The sequence below is a fragment of the Cnephaeus nilssonii genome (assembly GCF_951640355.1).
Source record: "Cnephaeus nilssonii genome assembly, chromosome: 8".
Classification (NCBI taxonomy): Eukaryota; Metazoa; Chordata; class Mammalia; order Chiroptera; family Vespertilionidae; genus Cnephaeus; species Cnephaeus nilssonii.
In genome coordinates this window covers 1,660,990-1,677,700 of record NC_137079.1, presented here as the reverse complement: position 1 = coordinate 1,677,700, position 16,711 = coordinate 1,660,990, and the positions used below count along the sequence as shown (strand labels likewise).

The 16,711-nt window shown below is 58.9% G+C and overlaps 1 protein-coding gene across 1 annotated transcript in view; it reads right to left on the bottom strand.

The window, feature by feature from the left end:
* The window catches only part of CSMD1 (CUB and Sushi multiple domains 1), a gene marked incomplete at its 5' end in the record, with an annotated part of 729,782 nt that overhangs the window by 139,791 nt on the left and 573,280 nt on the right, over positions 1–16,711 (bottom strand). Inside the window, 2 exons of the mRNA XM_079779355.1 lie at positions 4,162–4,288; positions 4,904–5,095. Of these exons, the coding sequence (XP_079635481.1) occupies positions 4,162–4,288; positions 4,904–5,095 (319 nt within the window). The remainder of the gene's footprint in view (positions 1–4,161; positions 4,289–4,903; positions 5,096–16,711) is intronic.

Genomic DNA, 16,711 nt, shown 5'->3' with positions numbered 1-16,711 from the left:
CGTGGCGACCTAGGGAAGTCCCCGCATACGCTTAAGGCGGCCCCATTTACGGCGTGAGACTTCATTACGTTCTGCTCAGGTAACTTTGCAGCCCACACGTCAACATCACCAGCGTCCTCCGGCCCAAGTGCCCTACGGCAGCGACTGTCCGGGTCTCCTGTGACCGCGAATGAAAGTTACGGCCACACAGAAGCAGCAAGTGCTCTGGGTGGCGGTGAAATCCGAGCCGGCGGCGGGAGGACCAGAAATGCCGCCCTGGCCATCGCCACTGCCCCGAGGGCCTGCGGCTTTGCATTTGCGGACGGGAGGGCCCGTGCTCACCGTGCAGCCAGGGAGGCCCGCGTGGCGGCCGTGCGCACTCAGAGGCCTCCAGGGACCACAGGATGGTCTGAACTGAAACTGTTTTAACTAAAAGCCGTCATGGTGGGTAGCCATGTCCTAGGCCGGTACCTTCCCTGACAGAGGCCCATCTTTACTTAACCAGCTGCCTGTTGTCTTTTGCGTCTACGATAACACAGTGTTGGAATGTCCAAGTAATTTCCCTTTTCCGGACCCTCAAAGCACAGGCACCCCTGCAGAGCCCACAAACCCCTCACTGTCATTGAGTTACGTGCTGACTAACTGTCCTGCACCCACCTAAGTAACGAAGCGTGTGTCCATCATTTCACCTTTACCCAGTCCCAGGGGTTTCCCGGCTTTGCTGTCTCCCGCCTCCCTAACCTGTCACCAGTGGATTCCATGTAACCCACTCACATCTCCTCCTTTGACTGTAATGTGTAAAACAAGGTGAAACCCGCCATTCTGCGGGACATTATCCAAGCCCAATGACAATCTGCTTTCTGGCAATTGTGGACAGTTTGGCTCAAATACACGCACAAATATTCTTCATGGGTTTGAATGTACACACTTTTTAGAGTAAAAAAATATGTACAGTAAAAAAATAAATCATAGTATGAATGTCTAACAAATTTTGTTTCTATTACGAAATTTTCAGTACTTTAATCCCTGGCGTGATGGCTACATAAGTGGCATTTTCCTTATTTTCAAGTGAACAGTGAAGCAACACAGTCGATATGTTAACAATGAACCGACCAGGACTCCGTGCCCTGGCCCACAGAGATCAACGCCGAGACCAGACCCCCTTCTCCTCAGTGTTAGAAGCATAGGAGTAACATACAGCCTACAGTAACATATTACATGCTTTTCAGTCTGTTATTTTCCAAACCAGCATTCCCCAAACAGCACATATTTCATCAATGCGGCGGCATCGCCAGGAACACGTGCGGGTGCAGTTGAACATCAACCAGGTTCCTTGTGGATGCCAACGCTGCCTTCCTCCCCTCCTCCCCAGAAAGGACGTTGGGCCTTAGGTCAAAAAGATCTGGTCAGGAATTAGGTCGACTCTGCCACGGGAAGATGTGTAACAGAAGGGGAAAGACCCCGGGACCGGACGTTGGTGGAACAATTGTTCTTTCCCAGAATGCAATGGTTCCACATCAAAGTCAGTCCACACAAAAGCTGTATGTTTTTATGACCTCGGCACATTGTTCATTAACTAGAGGCCCGGTGCACGAATTTGTGCATGGGTGGGGTCTGGCTGGCCGGCCTCACCCCCGATCAGGGTGGGGGGACAATGGGGGGGCAGGGCTGGCCAGGGGGAGGGGCCACAGGTGGTTGGCCGGCTGGCCCCCCAACTGGTCGAACTCCCGGTCAAACTCCCGGTCGAGGGGATAATTTGCATGTTAGCCCTTCATTATATAGGATTGCTTTTCTCTTTTCTCAGGAAGTGGTACTGCGGCCTGGGATTCACCTGCAGCAGGAAGCCCTCGCTGTCTGCGGCTAGTGCTCACCCCCTCCGCGCACACCCTGGGGGACGTGGAAGAAACACAGGACTTGATATCCTCCTGAAAGACACCCGTCCTGCTTGTGGGAATCACTTCCGGGATCAGAGATGATTCCTGGGACTTTTTTTTTTTTTTTTTTCAGAATCAGAAGCAGCGAGATGGCTTTCGTAGTCCTCCGAGCAAGCGCTGGGGAATTTGAAGTTAAGAACCGATATTTAACTTTATTGAGTGCAATGGAAAAGGGACGGCCTTGATTTCCAGGGAGAACACAGGATCGTACATTCCATCACTCGCGCCGACCTCGCTTTTGTCTGAAAGATCCGTCAGGGTAGAAACACTCACGTGCCTTCATCGCCGACACCGTCAACTTGGAGGTCGTGATGGAACAGTCCCTGCAGTTTCGTGTTCCGAGTCCCTCCTCTCGCCCCTGGGAGGTCCCAGCCTCTCTCTCAGGTTTGAAAGTGGTGATGTGTGTGCCTTTTTGCTTGACTTGGTGAAAAGGTGTTGATGTGGCCTGGCCAGTGTGGCCTGGTGGTTGGGCGCCGACCTATGAGCCAGGAGGTCAGGGTTCGATTCCTGGTCAGGGCACATGCCCAGGTTGCAGGCTCGATCCCCAGTAGGGGGCGTGCAGGAGGCAGCCGGTCCATGAGTCTCTCTCCTCATTGATGTTTCTCTCCCTTTCCCTTTCTCTCTGAAATCAATTAAAAACATATTTAAAACATAAAAAGGTGTTGATGTGGTCAGACGAGCAGGAAGGAAGTGTCAGAGGGTGCTGCCAGAGCCTCCGGAATGACAGTGCGTCTCCTCCCCCATCCTCCCCATTTTCCTGGTGGGGAGACTGAGGCATACGGCTGCAGTGGGCGAGTCTGCGTCTGTTTAACACACGTCACAGAGGTCGCTGGAGGCCACTGTGCACAGGACCCAAATCACCAGGGTGGGAGCGATTCTGTCCACCGACTGCCCCGACCAAGGCCCTGGCTGTGGCCTCTCGCCGCCCTTCCTGTGTCCACGGAAGGACCTGGGGGCTGGCCGCTCAGTCTCCGCGGGTGCAGCGACACCAGGCAGGACCACAGGGACCAGAGTCTTGGGGGTCAGGGCTGTTGGGGGGTGGGGTAGGCAGAGTTTTAAAAAAGGCTGCGGAGCGTTCGTGGCTGTGAAGCGTGTGAGGTGAGGCTGTTGATGTGGTGGATTGTGGCGACCTGGCCGGGCCCGGACGGCGGGTCTCAGGGTCCTCCCAGCGTGCGGACCCTCCCCTGAAGCCTCAATAAAATAGATGGATGATGGTAAAAAAAGCGATAGAAAGACAAATAATAACGTTGTGGAGAGGGTTAAGAGCTGTTATGAACGGGAGGGTGAGCGGGCGGAGAAGTGTGGCGGCGGACTGTGCCACCCTCCTGGCCATCGGGGCACATCCACGGCCAGATCACTTGGACATGACCTTTCGCTGGACGGATTGGGGATTCCGGCCCGGCCTTCCGACGGGACGTGGAGAAGCTGCTATAGAAACCTTCCTTTTGTCGGTTTGCTGAGTGGCTAACAAACTGCTCACCACAACCCAGATCCATCCATCGAAAAGGAACACTTCCTCTGAAATGGCTGCACGGCGTTTGGTGGGTTCCTGATACGTGTGCCCCTCCAGCCTGGAGCGGGCTCTGGCCTGCCCCACCGTGACTCCCGTGTCTCACGCATGAGCCGTGTCCCTCCCAGCCTGCCTGGGGCTCCCTCCCTGTGACTGTTCTCTCCCCATTAAGGGGTGGGGTGCATTTCTCCAAACCCTGTCTTGCTCATGAGACAATGACGTCTGCTTTGGCAAAGGGCACGTGAGCAAGTGCGATGCAAGCGGAAGTTTGAGAAGCCTGGCATCTCCTGCCGCTGAGGACCTTCCATCATGACCAGCTGATGGCGAAATGGCAACTGGGGTGAAGAGGACCCCACCTTCCCAACCATCCCGCCAAGGCCCAAACACCTGAGCGAGGCCACCCAGACCACCTGGCTGAGCGTGCACAGACCAGAACGGCCCAGACCACCCACCACGTCCTGAGCACATAAATAATTGTTTTAAGCAACTAAGCTTTGGAGCCAGCTTGTTACGCAGCAAACGCTAACTGATGCACTTTCTGTTTTTCTTTGTTATGTGTGGTCACCACATATGGTCAAAGGAACAGCAACATCAGCACGTGAGCCCTCGGACCATGCGCCCCTCAGCACGCTCTCTCCTGTAGCTCAGCAGCCTCCCGATCACCCCCAGGGGTCATGATGGCGAGAGCGGCCGGCACACCTCTCTCCCCAAGTCGCTGGAGCAGAACCGGACACGCACCTGATGGTCCTCCCGGGGTCGGCCTCGATGACCCAGGTGCAGTGCAGGTTGTTGTCGTAGGGAGCCGGGTAGCCGGGGGACAGCAGGCGCCCCGAGGTGGCCGCGTGGATCTGCCCGCCGCACTCTGCTGCAAGACACAGACGTGGGAGGGTCACGCAGGGGTCACGGGTTTGCTTAGCTACAAAGAAACAGCCCATCACGCCTGTGTTTCATACATAACACACCACAAGCCGCTCCCGGTCTATCGTTTCTTCCTGTTCCTGTTCCCAAGCATCGCCCTGAAGGGAAGACATTTTCTTCCATGAAATTACAGTGGAGAGCATAAAACCACGAAACACGCGTGCTGTAATTCTAATAATTCTCTGCATTTGTCTCAATAAAATGGAACTAGAACATCTGTCTTTCCCACCTAAAAACCTACACACAGCCCGGCTGGCGTGGCTCCGTGGTTGAGCATCGACCTATGGAGCAGGAGGTCAGGGTTCCATTTCCACCCAGGGCACATGTCCGGGTTGCGGGCACGATCCCCAGTGGGGGGGTGAGGAGGAGGCAGCCGATCATTGCTTCTCTCTCATCACTGATGCTTCTATCTCTCACTCCCTCTCTTACCCTCTGAAATCAATAAAACTATATTAAAAAAACAAACCTACACAAACGTCAGGAACATAAAACGCAGTGGTGCGGACAGCAGTGGGCATGCCATGGCTCCCGTCGGCCCCCTGCCGGGAGCGGCCCCACTCACCCACGCAGGATGGCAGGGGCTGGTCCCACACTCTGCGGTCCCCGCTCAGGCAGGTCAACGTGCTGCTGCCGTGCATGGCGTAGCCGGGGTTGCAGCTGAACACGACGGCGGTGTCTGCGAAGTGGCCGTCGTCCTGGACCCGGTAGCCGTAGCTGGGCACCCCGGGGTCCTCGCACTTCACCAGGTCAAAGCCTGTGGGGGGAGGGGAGAGTGAGCAGGGCCAGGTGGGACACAGCCGGGGGGAGGGCCATCGAGAGAGGTTGGGGCCTCCCTCCCCCTGAAAGGTTCCCGCAGGATCAGCGAGGAGACCCGGTGGGTGCTCTTCCTGTCACAACCTGTGACACCCTGTCGCCTGTCAGGAGCCAAGAGTCAATGACAAATTAATTCTAACATTATTTCAGTAAGCTAATGAAACAGAACCTCATGGAAACTTAGTCCTCACCATTGGCTTACTTCCTCATGCCTGAGGACAAAGCATTCCTCGCATAGCTGCCCTTCAACCGCCCCATCCTTTATCTATAGTCAACACCCTTTACGACCTTAGCCAAATTATCTAAGTCCACATGATCCGCTCAGCCCCTATCCCTCCTAGACATCTCCCCTTCTAGAACTTCCTCATACCCCCTCCCCTGCCTGCAGCCCCTGCTGGCAAGCACTGATAGGTCCACAGTTTACTCCCCGCGCCCCACCTCCCACTCCCTGACTTGGATATAAGGCACCGCTGTAAGAATAAAAATTTGAGGCTTGATCAGAACCCATTTGTCTTGCCTCCATTCTCCGCGTCCCTTGTTTGTCTCATTCTCTTAGGTTCGTCTCTGGTGTCCGTGTTGTTGCCCCGCGGGTCGGGGCAGTCGCCCAGCTGGTTGCCTCAGGGTAGCCCAGACCCCTGCAACGAACCACAACCACTTCGGGGTCAAGCTCGGCCCACGCCCGCGCAGCCGCCTGGAGACGCCTCCTGAGCCTCCGTCCCCTGGAGCCCACGGTTGGTGTGCGGGTGTCGCATCCTCACAGCGCCCTGGGCGTGTGGCTCCCCCCAGCCTGAAGCGCCCCTCCCTGCAGGCAGGAGGCGGCAGGGCCTCTGCCACGCGTCCCCAGGTGAGAAACAGAAGATACAGACACGTGGTATGTGTCACTGGCTCTTAATTTAATTCCTAACCTATATAATAAAAGCCTAGGTGACGTCATGCCCTCATGCAATGTTGTCACAAGATGGCCGCCACAAGATGGCCATGTGCACAGTGGAGGCAGGGCCCAGCGGCCGCTCCGAGCGGTGAGGCCTGGGGGTCCCGCGGCTCTGTGCGATGCGGAATAGGCTGGTCCTGGCAGAGGAGGCAGGTCGCGGCAGGGGAGGGAAGTTGGGGGCGATCAGGCTGGCAGAGGAGGGCAGTTGGGGGCGATCAGGCCAGCAGGGGAGCAGTTAGGCATCAATCAGGCCATCAAGGGAGCAGTTAGGGGGCGATCGGGCTTGCAAGCAGAAGCAGTTAGGGGCAATCGGGCAGGCAGGCAGGCAGGCAAGCAGTTAGGAGCCAGCAGTCCTGGATTGTGAGAGGGATGTCCAAGGGGTCCCAGATTGAAGAGGGTGCAGGCTGGGTTGAGGGACACCCCCCCACCACCCCGTGCATGAATTTCATGCACCGGGCCTCTAGTTTGTTAATGATTGCCTTCGACTCACAGCTACGAGTCAGCTTCGAATGCTATTCAGGTGTCATTAAAACACAAGATTCGCCGCATGCCTACCCATTCTAGAGGAGAAATCCACAACCTGGCTTTCAAAATCATGAAAGTAAATGCGTGTCCCCGACTGTAATACCTGCTGGTCCATAAAACGTGGGAAGGCTTTAAAAATAGCTTTTTGTCAGCATCCGGAGTGAAGGGGATTCCGGAATGGGTCCAGCAGTGATTTCACAGACCTGGACTGAAGGCGGCACGGTTCCTGTTCCTCCTGAACTGGTTTCCCAAGAGGAAACCCACGGGGTGTCCCCGTCCCCAGGGAACGGTAACACGTGCTCACATGACGAGACGGCCATTCCCCGGGGATTTCCCACCCACTGGTTACTATTATTGTTGTTGTTATTACTGTTGTATGAAAGTCAATATGGAGCCGAAACCGGTTTGGCTCAGTGGATAGAGCGTCAGCCTGGGGACTGAAGGGTCCCAGGTTCGATTCCGGTCAGGGGCATGTACCTTGGTTGCGGGCACATCCCCAGTGGGGGGTGTGCAAGAGGCAGCTGATCGATGTTTCTCTCTCATCAATGTTTCTAACTCTCTATCCCTCTCCCTTCCTCTCTGTAAAAAATCAATAAAATATATTAAAAAAAAAAAAAAAGAAAGTCAATATGGAGCAATCCAAGGACACAAAGCAGTGCTGCTTCGGGCCCGGGGAGATGGGTCGGATGTCGATGACCCGACAGCAGACATTCCGCAGCTTCGGGGCCAGAAGCCTGAGCAACCGTCGCTTCCGACGAGAAGCAGAGCCGCTTTCCCCGCTTCGTGCCAGCTTGTTTACTGATATTTCCCGTTAGAACCGCTCTGTTCCTTTAGGTCTTTTCTGTTTTAAAATCCCAGGTCCTTCATTCTACACTCCACGTGGTGAAGGGCCCGTCCGCCGAGCCGCTCTCAGCATCTCTCTGGAAGGCTGTGCGGTGAAGGCCCTGTCCGCCGAGCCGCTCTCAGCATCTCTCTGGAAGGCTGTGCGGTGAAGGCCCCGTCCGCCGAGCCGCTCTCAGCATCTCTCTGGAAGGCTGTGCGGTGAAGGCCCCGTCCGCCAAGCCGCTCTCAGCATCTCTCTGGGAGGCTGTGCGGTGAAGGGCCCGTCCGCCGAGCCACTCTCAGCATCTCTCTGGGAGGCTGTGCGGTGAAGGGCCAGGCCAGGGACTGCTCCCCGAAAGGCCCACCTCACAGGGACCTCAGTCCGCACGGCGGCGCACGACTCCCTCCCGGCGGCTCCCGGGGAGCCAGCCCTTCCGAAGGCCGCACTTCGCTTCTGGGACGTGTGACCCTGGTTCCCGGACGTCTCACTGACCAGGATGGACAACGCACCGGGTCCCAGTAAACCACCCGCAGCTCCGGGAGTGTCCCACACCGGCCCTCCAGCTGTGGCCGCATTCACGCCAGCGCACGTGGCCGTGGCCGTGGCGTCCACCCGGCTGAGGCTACCCTGACCATCCCTGAACCCCAACCTCAAACTCTCCCATGGAGGCCTTTTCCCGCCCCATCCGCTCGCCGTTTGCAGGAGGAAGCAGGTCTCTGCTGGCTGCGTGTGCACACACCGCCTCAGGCGTCCCCACCGCGTCCCAGTCCCTGCTCACCACCTTCTCACGCCCCGTCCATCTCACCACAGCCCCGGAACAAAGCGCGTTCCCATCTGTCCTTGCTATTCCCCCTCTGGCACTCGTTCTCGCGGCCAATCCGTCCCGTCCGAATGGGATCACGTGATGGCCGCTGAGCGCGTTCAAACCCCAGCCCTGGAGCCACGTTGGCGGCGTTTCATAGCAAATCGACCACCTGACACCAAAGGCCAAGTGACGCCGGCACCCGGTGCCCTGAAATACAGCCTTCCTCTCCCCTGCAGGCGCGCCCGCCTCCACCCCTCCCCAATCAAAGCCCTCGCTCCCGGGTCTCCGACCCCCCAGCCCTCACTCCGCCTGTCACAGGAGTCCAACGTCAGCGATGGCGACATCATCCCACGAAAAATCCACGCCCCTTCGAACAACAGCTCAAATACGCTGCGCGTTTCCCAATTTCATGGCTCTCGGGGCCGAGTGCGTCCAACACCAGCCACGTATCCCCGGACGAACGTTCGCTCTGGGCACCGCCGACCCAGCAGCAGGCGGGACGGAGGCCGCGGCTCCCCTCACGCGGCCTGAGGCTGAGGGTGTGCGGTACCAACGGCGAGGGCTCAGCCGGGCCTTTGCTGTTGAATGGAGTCCGTCATCGCCGCAGAGCCTTGCAAAGCGCCAGCCGAGTGCGCCGTGGCTTCGTGTTTTTCACCCCCGTCTGCCCGCTCCTGTTGGAATAACAGACGCGTCCTCTTCCGAGCAGCGCTTTCCAAAACGTTCACTCAGGAACCAGCCCACCGAGCCCCCCGATGGCGCTGTGGAGGCCGAGCAGCCTGCGCACGTCCTGGGGCCAGATCCGTGGGGAGAGAATCGTAGCTGCAAACCCATCCGGGAGCTCTCACGCCCTCTTCTTTCCAAAGCAGCGCTGAGAGTCCGCCCAGGTACGGGTAAGGCGGGAGCGCAACGGCCACGACCTCTGACCCTTTCTGACGATGCAGGCCAACCCGAGACCCCCATCTCCTGTGCGTGACCCTTTGTAGGAACACCAGACCTACGACTCTGACCAACACGGTAATCACTGCTTTTCATTTCCCTACGGCAAACGGCATGTGCTCGCTCTGCCCGTCAAAGGTCGGTCTGTGCAGCCTTCGGTGACACCATTGCCAGCCTCTGACCGGCCGCACAGCCGACCCTCTGCTTCCCGCCGGAGCCTGTGAGTGAGCCACCCTGTCTCCCGTTTCCGGCCACGGAGTTCTCAAAGGCTGGCCAGCCGCACAGCGTCAGTTCTGCGAGATGAAAACAGAGAGCGTGCGCACCACCCGGCACATTGTCACATGACCGAGGACATATTACACACTAAACAGCAATCACTGACACACCAAACCTACGCGGACCCTCCCTAGACCAGCCTCAGGCGGCGACTCCGTGGGTGTGAGGCTGTGATGGGGGGAGACAAGGCCCTGAGGGGGCGAATCTCACTCTCCAGAGAAGGAAGCCGGCCTGGGGGCGCTGGGCCTGTTTAAAGCACTGCGAACGCTGATCCGTTAGCCTCGGGGTGCTCCCTGTCAGGAAGGCGGGAGATGACCAACATCTCAGGAGGAGTCCGAGACCCGGGCCACGCCAGCTCTCCCTCCGTGTGCTTCTGGGCGGGCGTCAGCCAGCTCGGCACCGCCATGCACTTCCCTTCCGAACCGCATCAGGCCACGGCCCTCCCGCGGGGAAGCCACGGGCTGTCTGTCCTGCTGTCTGGGCAGCCTCACTGGGGGTCGGAGGTCCCGGCTCGGCACAGCGGGTCCCGAATAGGTATCCGCACGCCGCCCGCCTTGGAAACCCATCAGGTTGGGCCCCAATACCTTCCTAGGGATGTTTTACAATAATTCAGTATTTAGTCTGCTGTTTACCCAAACGTGTGCCCACAGCATACCACTTTCTAACGCAGACAAAGAACCGCGTGGGGACCGGGCGGGACTGTTTCTCCTCGGTGGCGTTCTTCCCCTCCCTCCACAGTCCCTCTGGTGTTCCCATAAACTCAGCGTTCCTCCCAGGGACCCCGCCGGCCTCCCCAGCACCTGGATCGCCTGCAAGCCCCTCGTGCGGGATTCCCACCGCAGGCACCCGCGGAAGGCAGCTGTCCGCAGTGGGACTCATGGGCTCTTTTCTCGCGGAAGCAGAGGGAAGTGCGGCTCCCAGGCTCCTCCCAGGAAGGTGAGCTGGTAAAATGCGCGCTGTGCCTTGATATAGGGATGGAGCCCGTTTCCAAGGGCGCGGCTCGCAGCACAGGCCACGGCCCTCCCGCCGCTGAAGGCCTGGCCCTCTCCGGAGAACCCACCACGCCTCCGGTGCGCACACCCTTCCTTCTCACGTCCTTGTCAGCACCGGTCGGAAGCCCTTAGAAATGAGCTACCAGCCCTTTCTTCTTCTCAGCTGAGAGCACGCACCGGCTGCACTTGGTAAGAACCCGCAGGGGAGTTGTCTGCAGGGCAACCCCCAAACTAAACTGACTCCGACCTGGAGCCAGGAAGGGTGGAGGGGGACCCCTCACTGCTGGGCTCAGGCCTCCTTGCAGGAGCAGAGGGGGAGTCCAGGTGAGGAAAGGCAGCTGCATCCGGTTTCCTGCCTAGAGATGCTAATGACCTTGGGGGCTGGTCCCCAGCTCTGTCCCTTCCCGGGCTGCACCTGGGGCCACGGGAGGAGCAGGGCACTTCCCAGGATGCTGCTCTTCGGAGGAACAAAACCAACACCTGGGGGTGGCCTCGCGCAGGCGGCTCCTTCTGGACTCTGGGTCCTACTTTTCCCTCGTCTGCAGAACGGCTGTCAGTAACTTTAGACACTGGAACCACCCAGTGAAGGAAACCCATACTCCGATGCTCCAGGAGATCACACACACACACACACACACACACACACACACACACACACACAAGGACGTCTGAGAGTGTGACACACGCATCTTCACCCAACGGCCGGGTCTCCTTTACACAGCGGAGCCCGCACGCCCGCCAACCAGGACCAGCAGGAAGGCTTTGAAAGCCTTTGTTATTTGCAAAACCAGTTTCTAGACCTTGCACTTGAGAACTGCCACGTGTTTTCCACAGAATTCCCCAAATCCTGTTATTTAAAAAGAGAAGGGAACACACAGTCACGCACTTTAACCTCACTCATCCTCAGGGTCCCGGAGCCACCCCGTCCGGCACAGGCCCTCATCACACACACTGAACAGACGACTTGTGAGGAGGCGCCACAGCTCACTTCCCGGGGGATCAGCTCACAGCGGATCCGAGGGTCAAGCCAGCTCCTCGGCCACCTGCCGTCACTGTCATGTCAGCGGGACCTCAGTGAAGCTGGGGAAACAATGGCACAGCAGAGGCTCCTGACCGGAGCTGGGGGGCACCCCAATAAAATCAGCATCCCCTCACCCTGCACAGGAGCTCAGCCCACTCCGGGCAGCACCTGCTCTCCTCCAGCCCTGATGCCGGGACCCATCCCAGCCGGCTCCCAGCCTCCCGCCCAGGCCTTGGCAGGAACGGGTTTCGCGGCGCCTGCGCATTTGCTGTCTGCGGTCTCTGGCTCCTTGGAAGCCGCGAGGGGCCAGGCTCAGTGCTCATCCCGAGAACATGTCCACACCCAGCCTCCTCTGGCCCACCTTGGGCGTCCCGGCCGCTGCCATCCTGTCCGCCTGCCCGCAGAGCCCCGGCAGCGGCGGCCCGGCTGGCTCCAGCTTCCTGGTCCAGGGACTGCGCCGTCGGTCAGCGGTTTCCCACCGGAGCGCAGTTGGTAACACCTGCAGCCCCTGGCCCAGGAGGCAGGCCCTCTCCCCTTAGACCTCCAATCAGAAGGCACAGCCGCTGCCGCTGAGCGCCTGTCCTGAAGCTGAGGAGGCGGGTCACACAATAGGCTGCATCTTATTGGTCACGTTGTGTCATAAGGTTGCGTCTGATTGGTTAATTCTTGGTACCAGAAATCCTGATATACAAGTGTAGGCACCTGATTTTTTTTTTTTTAATTGATTTCAGGGTGGAAGGGAGAGGGAGAGGTAGAAACATCCATGATGAGAATCATGGATCAGCTGCCTCCTTCACGCCCCACACTGGGGATCGAGCCTGTAACCTGGGCCTGTGCCCTGACTGGGAATCGAACCAGTGACCTCCTGCTTCATAGGTCTGTGCTCAACCACTGAGCCACCCCGGCTGGGCCAGGCTCCTGATGTTTAAAAAAGCCACTTTGGAGCAAAAAGGGTAGGTCATTATTATTATTATTTGGTAAATCAATCAAAATTGTACCTATTTCCTTTGCCAGATCAGCAAAAAAACGTAAAGCCTTTGTCAGTGTCCCACAGAACTTCAGTGACCAGTTTGTGGACGCCATGAGATGAAAAGGGTTGGAAAATGCCGCTGTAGTTGGTCCAGTCAGCTGTCCATCAGGCCACATCACCCACCTCCCCCTTGCTGACCGAGGGACCTGGGCTACAATGAGAGGCGGAGGATGGCCGATGGGGGATGGGGGATGGCCGATGGCGGATGGCGGATGGTGGATAGCGGATAGCGGATGGGGGATGGCCGATGGGGGGTGGCGGATGGTGGATGGCGGATGGCGGATGGCGGATGGTGGATGGCGGATGGCGGATGGTGGATGGCGGATGGCGGATGGGGGATGGCGGATGGCGGATGGCGGATGGTGGATGGAGGATGGGGGATGGCCGATGGGGGATGGGGGATGGCGGATGGGGGATGGCCGATGGGGGGTGGCGGATGGCGGACGGCGGGCCACATGGGAGCAATGGCAGCAGCCATGCACACGCCTTTCTGTAGAGACGCGGGGTTCTCTCCAGGCTCTGGAGCAGACCTTCCGGGCGGGGCAGGGGCGTTTAGGGGGGGGAGAATGGGCGCTGGCCAGCTGTGAGAGACGTGGCGGGCAGAGAGAGGGGACCCCGGAAGTCCCCGTCTCCCTGTCTCCCAAGGAAACTCCCTCGTGTGTGTGCGATGATGCGGACCCAGCTGGGCGGCCTCCCGGAGTGAAGGCAAGAAGGGCTAGAGGGCCCAGTGGCCTGTGTCCCGCCGATCGCGGCCCTCAGCCTCCTCTGGGCCAGGAGACAGTCTCCCCCCGGCCCCCCAACTTCCCATCTATACCCTCACGCCCTTCGCCCCAAGCATCTCTTCCTTCAACCTGTGGAGCCGGCCCTCCCTGTACCCCACGTCTGAACTGAAACAGAAAACTCAACAATGCGGCTGGCAGCCAGGGGGTGGGGGGCCCCCAGGGAAGGCCTGCAGCAGTGGGGAGGGGGGGGTTATGGGTGTCTCTGGTTGCTCCAGCATCAGGGTCTCTCATCGTCTGGAAAATGCTGTTGCCATCACCATAAACACACATGTGTGTCACATGTGACCCATATGTCACGCGTGATACCTGCATTCACATCTCACGGTACAGGGTCTCATACCAGCATCAGAAAGCTCTGGTCAGTCCTCTGGGAAGAAGGAACAAGCCCGGTAAAGAGGAGATGGATTAAGGGTCAAATGTAAGACCACATGGAGCGTCGAACTCCACGAAAGGGGAGCCACGGGAGGGTCACTGGATAGGGCCCCCCCCGCCGGCCCTCCTCCTGTCACGGGGACGTGTCAGCCACGTGCCCGCTGAGCGAGGTTTCGCCAGGGCCCGGGGCCGTCCCCGCCCCGTCTCTGTGGACAGGAACGTTTGCCTTCCGCTTCCATGCACGCCTCCCGCGCAGCACACGGGTGGGTCTCACTGTGGCCGATTCCTCCAGACCGCATCCGGGAGCCAGACCGGGCTGCTCACTCTCAGGCAGCGGCCTGTGGGCTGTGAGGGGGGCTGTCCACCATTCACATAGCAAAGGGGGTCCGGTCCACAAAGCCTGCTTCCTGCCCACACCTCCCCGCGGCCTGCTTTTGGAGAGTAACTGTTCCGGAAATGTTCTTGTGAAATACCAAAAAAAAGTCAACCAATTTTTAAATAAATCCTGAATTCAATACAGGATTGATTCCCAGAATCCTTTTCTCTCTGTGCAAATATTTGCTGAAATGCTTAGAAAACAGCCGTGCATCGTCAGCAGGAGTTCCCCTGCTGTTCGCGTCTCCAGTCGCCGGGAGGAAGAGGGGAGCTCATGTTCCCTGAGGGGAGCCTGGGTCCTGGGTGCCCCAGCAGCTCCCAGAACACGATGCCGCAAGCATCGCGGCTGGAACAACCGGCCCCACCTACACCTTTTATAACGGGGATCAGGCATCCCTTCGAGGGGCGCAGGGGGATCCAAACGCACACCTCATCCCCACCCCCCACCGCAAGGCGTCCTGCGTGATGCGTCCCATCCACGTCACTGCGGACCAGCAGGCAACCCGCTGTTCTAAGAACAGGCTGGCCCGGCACGGAGAGCAGGGCTGGTAAGGGACGCCACCTTTCCGCTGTCTGTTGCCCCGCCTGCTGCTCAGAGCCCAGCGGCTGCTTAAGGAACGCCAAGGCTATAGTGCCCCGTCCCCCAGGCTGCCGTGGCTCCGTGCCCGCGGCCACCAGGTTCGCTGGTACCCGGCAGTGTGCGTGCAGCTCATCGGAGAGGGGTCCCCTGCGGCGTCTGAGACACCGCATCGCGGTCCTGGCTCCGAAGGGGACCTGGAGGTGGCCCTGGCCCAGCCACGCCCCGTCCGGAAGGTTCAGAAAACCTCCTACCCACGTGGGCACACGGCTTCTGCCTCGTGAACACGAGTTAAAGGAGCCACTTGCCAAGGCCCAGAACTGCCGAGCAGTGAGGTGGAACGTTCTGGAGGCTTCTGGGTTATTCCAGCACCTGGGATCGCTCAGCCCTCGGGAAAACCCTGTCGCCATCACCGTAAATAAAGAGAGACGTCAAATGTACCAGGAGCAGTATGCAGGAGTCCTTGGAACGCGAAAGGGATGGACGGGTGCGATCTGTGACCGTCCGGAAACGTGAGGATGCTGAGTAAACTATCGTTTCCTCTGTGGGCACTGTCTAACCCGCGCCTGTGGGCAGATTCATTCTGGATCGGAAGCCTTTCAGTAGGAATGTTTCTAAGGAATGCACTTGGCTACAGGAGGCAGTTACCGCATCTTTGGAAAGAGCCGGAGGTGCCTTCCCACAGACTTCAGCTTTAATTATTGGCTCAAAACTTTCCACAGCCATTCTCGGCGCAGCATCTTTGGGGCGATGGTTTCACTTATGTTTCCGAGCGCATTGGGGATGCTTGGGGTTTCCCGAACTTAATTACTCAGAGTTTAAAGCTGAGAATTTAATGGGAAGTTAATCGTATTTTGATTGTGGAGCCATCAGCACCGCCGACTGTCTAATTCCTGCCGGTCCCCGCCGGGCGGCGTGTCCAGCCCCGGGACAGTCGCAGGCACTGAGTGCGCCCGGAGCGCCGGTCTTTGTTTTGTTGGGATTGTTTGTTAGTTCGTATTAATCCTCACCCACCGGAGCGTCTGCTTTTGTAGACGAGGCAAACAGGGACCCGGGCGGAAAGGAGAATCACTCTCGTCAAACTGACTGGGCTAGGAGCTCAGGAGCAATTACCACCAGTATTCCTTCCTCCCGCCTTTAGAGTGTGCGCTGCTGTGTAAAACGTGACCATGTGCCGGCCTGCCTGTGTGGCTCAGGGGCTGAGCATCGACCTATGACCCAGGAGGTCACGGTTTGATTCCTGGTCAGGGCCCAGGCCCGGGTGGTGAGCTCGATCCCCAGTGTGGGGCGTGCAGGAGGCAGCCGCTCCATGATTCTCTCCTCAGTGACATTCTCTCTCTCTCTCCCTTCCTCTCTGAAGTCCATAAAATATAGATATTTTTAAAATCACCACGTGCCCATAAATAGGTCCACAGACTCAAGGTTTCTCCACGTGTCTCACGCAGAGAAATGGGAGGGCGGCCAAGGCGGGAGCTGTGCTGGGAGTGTGGAGACACGCGGGCCCACAGGGGCTGACCGTGGCCGTGGGAGCCAGTCCGTGGACGGAGCAGGAGAGCCCCGCAGAGAAGCCGCAGCCCTGCGGCCCGTCCTGCTGGCCGGCGCAGCGGGCCTCTCGGCTGCTAGTCGCGCAGAAGGGGGGCCGCGGTTCTGGGGACAGCCCAGCGCCTCCTCCACAGCCGCCGCTGTGAGCGCAGTCGGCGTGGATTTGCCCGGTGACCTGGTGCACACCGTGAGAATACAGAAACGGCACCGTCACGGACGGCTCCAGCCGCACAGAGTGGGGGAGACAGGAGGCAGCGAGGAGGCCGGGAGGGGGTGGGCGGGAAACAGACGCTCAGGTGCGCGTTTCCTGGGAGCTGCGTGGGGAGGCCCCCGCTGGCCACGGATCCCAGAGGAGCGCACGCACAGAGGGGAGGCCAGGCCCAGGCCCCCGCCCCGCGGACCGGGCCGGTCAGCTCCCTGAGGCAGCAGGAGGGCAAGGACCCCGGGTGCGCGGCCGTGAACTCTGTTCCCTAAGGAGCTTTCCGTGTCCTCCCCAAGCATCACGCCTCGAGGGCGCGAAGGCTCGGGTCAGAGCGAGGAAGTGGCTTCAGCTCCTTCAAGGGAGAAAGC